This window comes from Macrobrachium nipponense, chromosome 22 (assembly GCF_015104395.2).
Source record: "Macrobrachium nipponense isolate FS-2020 chromosome 22, ASM1510439v2, whole genome shotgun sequence".
NCBI classification, from domain to species: Eukaryota; Metazoa; Arthropoda; class Malacostraca; order Decapoda; family Palaemonidae; genus Macrobrachium; species Macrobrachium nipponense.
The window spans coordinates 37,883,753-37,894,227 of NC_087213.1; the positions used below are offsets into that span (position 1 = coordinate 37,883,753).

Consider the following 10,475-nt stretch of genomic DNA (forward strand, 5'->3'; position numbering starts at 1 on the left):
ATATGACCAGTCAAACATCTGATGGAGTGCATTTTGATGCCCATGTGAGAAAATGGCAGCCGCCAGAGCCTTATATAAAGAGAGTTTGGCCAACCTTTTGACAGGGCGCCATCTTGCTCCTGTCCTGTTAAGCCGTGCTCACTCACCTAAGTGATGTCTCGGCTCTTCTCTCCCTTTCTCTCTCTTATCATATGCTGCTAATTGTTAACTGAAGGTTTCTATCAAACATTAAAATATTTATTAAAACTCATGATAGTTATTACAGTTTTAATTTTAAAATGCATAACTATTATGGAATATCATACATGGTTTCAAAATTCACTGTTTACCCATATTCATTACAGTTTTTCTCATCATCATACTCTTACTCCCTAATTCACTTCCTTTTGATTTTAACGAATGAGCCTTACGAGTATTTTCTTTTTTTTTTAGCATAAGAGATGTATAAAGAGATGTCCATGCCTTTCAGGTGCAACACCAAGCCCAAGGCTGCTCTGTAGCCTCTTTATAGCTGAAACAGAAAGACCTTTCTCATTCCTGAGGAAGATCAGATAATCTGCTATCCACTGAACAGAAGCTCTTGAGTGGAAAGAAATCCTGTCGACAACACCAATCACACTAGACTGCCCATTTCCCTTGGTAAACTGCTGACAAAGGTTTCCTGAGATACCCGGACATCCGTCCCGCAGCCTTTTGAGAAAAATCTCTTGCTCAGAGGAGATACTGGATAGTCTCCAGTTGTGAAGAGACAGGGACTCCACTGATTGGTGATACCTTTCCACATGAGATTAACAAAGGAGTTGTCGCCATGGGGGAATCTCTCTTGGAACCTCTGACAGAAGAGACAGAAGGTCCAGGAACAACTTTGCTTGAGACCACAGAGGTGCCACCAAGGTCATCCTGAGATTTTGAGAACTCATTACTCTGTTCAGAACTTGACGGATCAGGCAAAATGGAGGGACTGTCCCAAGGATGCTGTAAGGCATCCTCTGCTAGAGCAAGAGGATCCGGGACCACTGAACAGTAAACCTCCAGCTTTCTGTTGAAGCGAGTGGCAAAGAAGTCTAGCATAGGCCTTCCCCAAATGTGAAAAAGCCTGTCAGCCACACCCTGATGCAGAGACCACTCCGTGCCCAGAATTTGGTTACAGTGACTCAGCTTGTGGGCCACCACATTCCTCTTGCCTGGAACATACCTGGCAGAGAGCTCCACCGAGTTGTCGATCGCCCACCGGTGCAACTCGACTGTCATTGAATGGAACTGACGAGACACCAGACCCCCATGCTTGTTTACATAGGCGACCACTGTGGTGTTGCCTGACATCAACACGACAGAACGCCCCTCTACCCTCCTCCAGAACTCCCATAGATCTAGGAAAGCTGATTTTAACTCTCAAAATGTTGATGTGAAGCCACTTCTCCTCTGCACTCCAAATGCCAAAGGCAAGGAGATCTTCCAGATGAGCATCCCAACCGTTGATGGAAGCATCCGAAAACAGAACGTCTGTAGGGGATGAATGCAGAGGGACTCCCACCATGAGATTCTGGTTGTCCAACTGGCAACGAAGGTCTTTCTTAACCTCCTCTGACAGAGGAACTCTTTGCAGAGGGGAATCCCCCACCAGAGACCAAAGTCCTTCAGTCTCCACTGCAAAGACCAAAGGTGAAGACGACCGTGAGGGACCAGTTTCTCCTGAGAAGACAAAATTCCCAGAAGGACCTGCTACTGGTGAGCTGGCTGTTTGGAAAGTCGACGCAGCTGTATCTAGTATATCCATACCCAGATAGAGAGCTCTCTCTGGTTGGGAACCAGATTGGACTTCTCCAACTTTACTACTATACCTAGCTCCCAACAAAGCTGAAGAAGGTGGTCCCTGTCTTGAAGTAGTTTCTCCCTGGAGCTTGCAAAGACCAGCCAGTCTTCTAGGTATCTCAACAGGCGAATCCCTTGAGCATGAGCCCATGTCGAGACGAGGGCAAAGACCCTTACTGTAATATTAATGCATAAATACAGCAATATACAGTTATCAAAGAGTATTTTGTCTTTTGTTTATGCTCTGAGAATCAGCTGATTATGCTTATTACGAGCAAATTATTTAGGAAAATAACTTAGCTGCTATAAGAAACTAATTTATTAATATGATTATTTTTCATTTAAGAGTAAAAGTGACACCTGATTCTGGTAGGACTTTTTACGCAGATTCCAAATATGTGTTTGTTTTGGTTCCACAATGGAAAGTTTGTGATACAGTAATTCACATTTCATTGAGAGAGAGAGAGAGAGAGAGAGAGAGAGAGAGAGAGAGAGAGAGAGAGAGAGAGAGGCTTATACGTTGTAACAGAAATATTACCACAATACTGAAGACTGGAGGTTTAAGTTGCCTGCATAAAAACATAAATGGATTCTGTAAGTGAAATAATGATTATGTTATAGATATTTTGCTGAGTTTCCTCTTTAAAGTACTGCTATATGTATACTGAGAGAGAGAGAGAGAGAGAGAGAGAGAGAGAGAGAGAGAGAGAGAGAGTTACAAGGATTAGGATGTCTCAAAGACTTGTTAGTCCATCCAAGGAGACATCGTGTGCTCACTTATCTGTAGGAGCAGGTTTTACTGTGCATTTTTTGTCTAGCTTTCTTTTAAACTCTTCCACACTATTGCTGTTTACAACTTCTGGTGGCAGTTTATTCCATGTGTCACATAAGTTCCCACAATGGAATGTGTTGCATCTCTTCAGTTCTAGTTTCCATCCATTATTTCTTGTCTGGTTTTCGTTTAAATGTAAATAGGTTACTGTCTACTTTTGCTATGCCTTTCAGTATTTTGAATGTTTCTATTAGTCATCCTCGTAATCGTCGTGTTTCTAAGCCATGCATGTTCAGGCTCTCTAGTTGTCTTCGGTAACATATTTGCCTGATGGATGGAATTAACTTTGTGGCTCTTGCTTATACTCCTTCTAATCTGTTTATGTCTTTTCTTGGTATTGGTGGCCGAAACTGTACTGCATATTCAAGATGGAGTCTAACTATTGATGTGTAGAGCTGCAGCACCGTTTCCTTGTTTCTGTATTTGAACTGCCTCTTTATGTATCCCACTAGTTTCTGTGCCTTCTTTTCAGCTTTTACGCACTGTTTTGTGGATTTCAAGTCCTTGGTAATAATGACTCTAAGGTCCTCCTCTTGTTCTACACCATTTATGTCATTCCCAAGCAGCATGTAGCTGGCATGAGGGTTGTTTGTTCCTATTTGTAACACTACACTTACCTACGTTAAAAGGCATTTGCCAGTTTTTTTACCACTCCTATTTTCATTAGATCATTTCTTAAACTTTCCACTGCAGCTGGGTCTGCTGCATTTACACCTAGTTTGGTGTCATTTGCAAATTTGGCTATCCTGCTAGTTAAGCCTACATCAATGTCATTAATGTATATCAAAAACAAGAGAGGGCCAAGGACAGAACCCTGGGGAACTTCGCTTGTTACATCTGACCATTCAGATTCTTCACCATTTATTACAACTCTGTTTTCTACAAGTTAGCCAGTCTTCGACCAAGTCTCCTACAATTCCTAAAGCTCTAACTTTTGTCATCAGTTTCTTGTGTAGGATTTTGTCAAAGGGCTTTTGGATATCTAAGTAGAGTATATCTATTGTTCTACTACTGTCGTAAATATCAAGCATGTTATGAAAAAACTCCAAGAGGTTTGATAGGCAGGATCTGTTTTGTCTGAAACCATGTTGGCTGTTTAACAAGTTGTTTCTATCAATGTGATTCACAATTTGATCTGCAATTATGCACTCAAAAATCTTGCAAACGACCGATGTTAGACAGATTGGTCTATAATTTCCCAGCTCTTCTCTTGGACCTTTTTTGTAAACTGGGAGCACATTACCTAGTTTCCATCCTTTTGGTGCCTTTCTTTGTTCAGCACTTTTTCTGTAGAGTTTATGTAGGTGAGAAACTATCGCCTCTTTTAGCTCTTGAATTTCTCTTGGATGAATCCCATCCAGGCCAGGAGATTTGAACTTGTTGAGTTTGTCTATTTTGTTTTTAATGTCTTCTTCCGTAAATATGATTTTGTTCAGCGGATCAGCCCCTTCATATTTAATAGCAAGTTCCAGTATTGATGTAGTGTCTTCAATTGTGAATACACTAGTAAAAAACTTATTCAATAATTCTGTTTTTTCCAAGTCTGAGTTCACCAGGTTACCTCTATTGTCCCTTAGGGGACCCATGCTATTTTTTATTGGTTTCCTACTATTAACATGTGCAAAGAATTCTTTTGGGTTTTCTTTACAAACTAATGCAACTCTCTTATCCTCATTTGTCTTTGCAATTCTTACTAATTTGTCAATCAATCTACAGAGTTCTTTATGCCTGCTTGTTTCTACTGGTATTGGGTGTGGGTTCATGGATCTGTGCAATCTGTCTTTCTCTTATGCTATTTTTAATTTCTCTGTTGAACCACTTAGGCTGAGGGTTGCCATTTGTTAGTAATTGCCTTAATGGTATACATCTAGAGGGTTTTTCTGTGTATTCCTTTTGAAAGGCTTCCCAGTGTTTATAGATGACTGTGTTCTCGTCGTACTCTAGATTTTTAACGTACTCCTTCAGCTTTTTTAGGTCTTGTCGACGGCTCTAGGAGGATTGTCACTGGGATGATTGCCACTTGGAACATTGCCCATATGGGAGAATTGCCACTGGGAACACTGCTTGGTGCTCGGCTGCTTTCAGGTCTTACAACTAAAATACAGGTTAAGAATAGTTTTTTGAAAAATTTTACTTTTGTTTATAAGAACATCAATACTTTTCTTTAAAAAGGCATTACAATATCTAGAAATCAATACAGTAATATCATTCAAATGAATCTTTAAAGAGAATTGACTTTTATGTTGTAATATATATATATTTTATATATATATATATTATATATATAGATATATAGATATCTATATATATATGTAAATACACACACACACACAACACACACACATATATAATATATATATATATATATATATATATATATATATATAATTTTTTTCATTGAAAGTGAGGTGGGTGGGGAGCGTTCCCAGTGGCAATTTTCCCACATGAGCAATAATCGGCGTGGCAATCATCCCAGCGGCAATTTTCCCAGTGGCAATTTTCTATGCACGCGTGTCGACGGTAGTCTATTCTCATTAATATCCTCTTCTCTTTTTTATGTTAAACATTGATTTGAAATGAGATCATTTTATGGTCGCTTTTGCCTGGATTCGCACCTATTGAAAGGTCAGACGCTAGTTTATCTTCTGTTGATAGGACGATGTCTGGTATGTTGTTTCCTCTTGTAGGTTTGTCAACCCATTGGTGGAGGAATTCATTTTTTACAAAATCTAAAAGTCTCTTTCCTTCTATGTTTGATGCGGAGGTCATCGTGTCCCAATGTACTGCTGCATTAAAATCTCCCATTATTATGCAGAGTTTGCTGTTTATCTCTTGTCATAGTAGTGTATATAGCTCATCGGACATTTGTGATTGGTGGGGAGGTCTGTACACTAGTATTAGTTATCTTCTTCCCTAGACTGTTTATATTGATGCCAATCACTTCTTGTATGGTTGTAATTTTACACTCGATTGGACTGAGGTGGCCGCTAACATATAACATAACGCCTCCACCTTTATTATTGAGTTTCTTTTTTGAACAATTTATATCCAGCTATCTGGTACTCTCCTTCAAAGTCTCTTGTATCCATGTTTCTGTGATACCTATTATGTCTAATTCCTCACTTGCTACCAATGCTTTGAAGTGATGTACTTTGTCCCGAATAGATTGTGCATTAAACTGCGCTACTCCGAGGGACTTTTCTATCTTCTCTTCTGTCCTCGGTGGCTTTATTAGTTTCCCTTACTGTCACTGTTGCCTGCAGTGCTATTGCTAACCAAATTCTGGGTGCTTTTTTACTTCCTCCCTTGAATGTTCAGTTCAATAAGGTGTTTTATGAGGTTTTCGTTGAAAATGTTTCCTATTAGTTTTCCTCCTTCGAAATTAAAGTGAGTTCCATCTCTATATAATTTCCTGTTCCCTATAAATCTGTCCCAAAAGTTTACAAACCTAACACCTTTTTCTTGGCATATTAGCTCCAGTCTGTTGTTGATTCCAACTGCCTTGCTTAGGGAGTAGTGGCTTACATTGTTTCTAAGCAGAAGTCCTATAAAAATGCTATCAGTTTTCTCACGGATGTTCTATATAACATTCGTCAGGTTGGCTACAAGACCTTCTGTCTTGCCAGTTCCTCCATCTTTTAGAAACAGGTCATTTCCTCCTCCCTGCACTATGATTACACTTTTTCTATTATTTACCTTGATTTTTTTTCACTGCCTTGGCTATCTTCTTTGCTCCTGCACCTGGGTAAGAATTAACTTTTCTCTTACTTCTATTTTTGGCCACAAAATTTAACCCCTGATATTCTACTAACGCATCTTCAATTAAGATAGTCTCCTCTTGTTTCAGAGAGCACAGCAAATCTATTCGCTGTGTTGATTCCTTTTGGGAGACAATCGTGTTTTTTGGCTGCTATCACTCTTCTGCCAACAGCTCTCTTGAATTCATTATTTTTATCCTTGTAAACTTCTTTCTTTGTGCCTTGTCTAGTACTTGTCTCTGTTTCATTTCTGGTTCTGGTCTTTAGCAATTGTTTTCTAATCTCCACTATACTCTCTCCGTTTTCTACTGTCGTTGTTTAATTAATTCCTGCTTCTCTCTCTAAAGGTTTGTAACTTCTCTTTGTAGAACTCCAATTTCCTTTTCCATTCTGTCTTCTCTTCTCTTGCCTTCGAGTTTGTCCTTTGTCAACTCCTTTAGTTCCTTGGCTAATTCTTCTACTTCCCTCCTCAATTTAGCTAACTCCTGTTCTTGTTGACAGGAGAGACAGACACTGAGACTACCTAGCTTTGATGCACATGCCTCTCTGTAGTCTACACCACTTATTTACACTGCATTTTGCACATGTGCTTTAACTTTTCTTGAGTCATTTTGTTTGTATTGTTTCCAATATTTCTATCTGAGCTTTTAATTCAGTATTCTTTCTTATGTGACCAATTGAAAAAGAAAAAAGGGAGTTTGGTTGAGTACTCCCAGTCCCCGCATCCACTTATCCATGGACAGTTTTCCATAGTTCATCGACAGGATACCTTTTATCGCTGCCACATTAACATACGGTCTCCCTGTTATTAGACGATCCCAAACGTTTTGAAGCTCCCAACTGAGCAACAAAATTTGCCTAAGCAAATGATTTTTTGCCAGGAGTGAACAGCAGCATCCCTTAAACAGCCATGAACAGCCAGAATCTTATAACCTGAATGCTTCTCCTCCAACCCTGAAAATCCCCAAGGAATGGTCACAATGGCCATGCCAGAAGGCCCCATGGGTAGGAAGTTCCACACTCAATGGCACAGAAGCTTGTCTGGGGTTTTTAGTTGGCTAGGACTCCAACAATGCACAAAAGCTCTGCAACCTCAAAGCAGTTTAGCCTTCACTCACAAGGTAATGGTTGCAGGGGTGGTCATTCATTACATGGAGTGAGCTTAACGGGGCACAATAGCAACACTCCATTTATGCTTCCTCGGTTGCCCCAGGATCTCTCCAACCCTGGTCTTTGGAAACCTGCAAGCATCTACCCAGCATTATTTAAAGAGATTCCAAAGCCTCTGTTCTGAGACAGGAGGTAGCTGTTAACTCCTTACACTAATCTTCTGTCTAAATTTTATATATACTGTTTATCTTTTTTAAGATGTACAAGGAGGAAATCCTCGTAGTCACATGATGAAATAAATCAAGAGAGTGGGATGGCAAGGTGGTAGGAAGGCAGTTTGAACGGAAGTTAATTAGGTTTAAAAGAGGTTGCAGCTTGGGGCTGAAGGGATGCTGCAAAAACCCTAAGTATTGCCTATTGTACACTGCAGGCATTACTCCCACTACAGAGAGAGAGAGGATGAGGAGAAAGGAGGAGAGAGAGACGAGAAGAAGAGAGAGAGAGAGAGAGAGAGAGAGAGAGACAGAGACAGAGAGTGAGAGAGAGACAGAGACAGAGGGAGACAGAGACAGAGAGAGACAGAGAGAATTTTTAATAAATTTAAGGGAGATGGTAAGGACTAACCACAATACAATGTAAACCAAGAACTTACTGTAGCAAATAATTTTTTTATGTAAAACGTACTTGTATGCAATCAAGAAAATACTAACATGACGTAACAAACCTAGCTTTCTGTTTGAAGGTACGTATGTGTCCCGTTGTTCTAAACTACCCACGTATTTTATATATGCTCTATACAATAGTACAACCCTAAAATACCTATCTGTAGAGTAAAAATTATTTCAAAATCATCTTACAACACCAGAAAATATCAATATACAGTGGAACCTCGACATATGAAAGTCCCTACTTACGAAAAATCCAAGTTACAAAAGCAAAGACGAAGATTTTTTGCTTCTGCATACGAAAATAATTCAGGTTACGAAAGGGTGTACTGTAAAGTCTGAAATTCGCCCAGACCGCCGAGAACAATTTTAAAACTGGCGCGCCTCTAACTCTGTAGACTCGCCACCATCTTCCCGCTTTCCCATTGGTTCCTGATGCTAGTCACCACCGTAAGATCCTGCTCTCCTATTGGTCAGCATCTATCCCATCATACCTCTACGTAAAGGCGTCATTTGGCCACTTCGTCGCACCAGCGTTATCGTAGGCATGCAGGATTCGTTCGTTCACACATACGTATTTCATTAGTTAACGTAAATTCGTGTTAGTGATTTTGCTTTCTACTTGTATGTATACTTTATTGTGTTGTGTGTGAACTTAATTAACTTATACAGCCGATATCCGTCGATAAGCACCATCCTTAAGCAGAAGGAAGCCATCAAAGCAGCTACACCTTCCAAGGGCGTGAATTTTTTGTCCAACAAGAGGAGCCACGTGCATGATGAGATGGAGAAGCTGCTTCTTGTACGGATTAAAGACAAAGAAATCGCTGGCGATACGATAACCGAGACGGCAATCTGCCAGAAGGCCGGCACTATTTTCGGTGATCTGATTGCCCAGGCCGATACGACGTCAACCCCAGACTTCAAGGCTTCTCGTGGGTGGTTTGATAAATTCCGTAGATGGACTGGCATCCAGTCAGTGGTGCGGCATGGGGAGGCTGCCAGCTCGGACACGAAAGCAGCCCAAGCCTTTATTAAGACGTTCAACGAGATGACGATCAACGAAGACTACAGTTCTCAGAATGTCTTCAACTGTGATGAGACTGGCCTTTTATGGAAAAAAATGCCTCGTCAGACGTACATCATGGAGGAAGAGAAGAAGCTACCCGGGCATAAGCCTATGAAAGACAGGCTTACGCTCGCACTTTGTTCCAACGACAGTGGGGTTTGGAAGGTCAAGCCCCTACTTGTGTATCATTCCGAGACTCCTCGAGCCTTCAAGGCCCACAAAGTGCTAAAGGAGAAGCTTCCGGTGATGTGGAGGGCTAATGCGAAAGCCTGGGTAATGAGACTTTTGTTCACTGAGTGGGTAATCTGTTTCGGCCCGACAGTGAAGAAATTCTTGGAAGAGATGCGCCTCCCTCTGAAATGTTTACTGTTGTTGGACAATGCCCCTCCTGGCCTCGAGGAAGATATCCTAGCGGAGTATTCTTTCATCAAGGTTCTTTATCTTCCGCCTAACACCACCCCTCTCCTCCAGCCCATGGACCAGCAAGTGATATCGAACTTCAAGAAGCTGTATATGAAACATCTTTTCAAGAGATGTTTCGACATCACCGATGCCACAAATCTCACTTTGCATGAATTTTGGAAGCAGCATTTCAATATCGTGATATGCATCCGACTCATCGATCAAGCCTGGCAGGAGGTTTCGAGACCAACCTTGAATTCTTCGTGGAGGAAACTCTGGCCTGATGCCATATCTACCCGAGACTTCAAGGGATTCAACGTGGGCGAAGCTGATGCAGATTCAGAAACAGTTGACAATCCTGAAACTGTTTCGTAACCAGATCTTGACGAGATCATTACACTTGGCAAGTCCATGGGGCTGGTCGTCGACGAGGACGACATCAATGACCTTCTCCAGGAGCACCAAGAGGAGCTTACAACAGATGACCTGAAGGAGTTGGAGGCCATGCAACATAACGTCTTCCAAGAAGTTCTCTAGCAGCGGCGAGGAGGAGGAGGAGGACCCTATGACAACGTCAGAAATTAAGAATGTTCTAGCTGCTTTTCATAAAGTGCAAACATTTGTAGAAAAGAGACACCCCGAAAAGGCTTACACAGGTCGTATGTTTGCGACAGATTTTTTGTTTTGTGTCTTTTTCGATGACATTTGCCTGAGTCGTTTCAGGAACATTGTGAAAAGCAGGCAGAAGCAATCTTCCTTGGATAGTTATTTTTTAAAGAGGCCTTTAGTAGTAGTAAGCAAAAAGGAAGAACCAAGTGATACAAAAA

At 41.0% G+C, this 10,475-nt stretch overlaps 1 protein-coding gene across 1 annotated transcript; it reads left to right on the forward strand.

Moving 5' to 3' along the window:
- The first annotated feature begins 7,382 nt into the window (after window positions 1-7,382).
- On the forward strand, window positions 7,383-10,185 carry LOC135198241 (tigger transposable element-derived protein 1-like). The gene is made up of 3 exons (XM_064225813.1): window positions 7,383-7,558; window positions 8,850-9,468; window positions 10,105-10,185. The coding sequence occupies exons 1-3, from the start codon at window positions 7,383-7,385 to the stop codon at window positions 10,183-10,185; spliced, it is 876 nt and encodes a 291-aa protein (XP_064081883.1).
- Window positions 10,186-10,475: the final 290 nt, after the last annotated feature.

What these genes read in the sequence shown, in the direction of transcription:
- LOC135198241 (XM_064225813.1), top strand. Translation starts at nt 7,383, where the DNA reads ATGGCCATGCCAGAAGGCCCCATGGGTAGGAAGTTCCACACTCAATGG. An exon ending in GTGGTCATTCATTACATGGA is followed by an intron (nt 7,559 to 8,849) that starts GTGAGCTTAACG and finishes TAACTTATACAG; the next exon opens with CCGATATCCGTCGATAAGCA. An exon ending in GAGCCTTCAAGGCCCACAAA is followed by an intron (nt 9,469 to 10,104) that starts GTGCTAAAGGAG and finishes GACCTTCTCCAG; the next exon opens with GAGCACCAAGAGGAGCTTAC.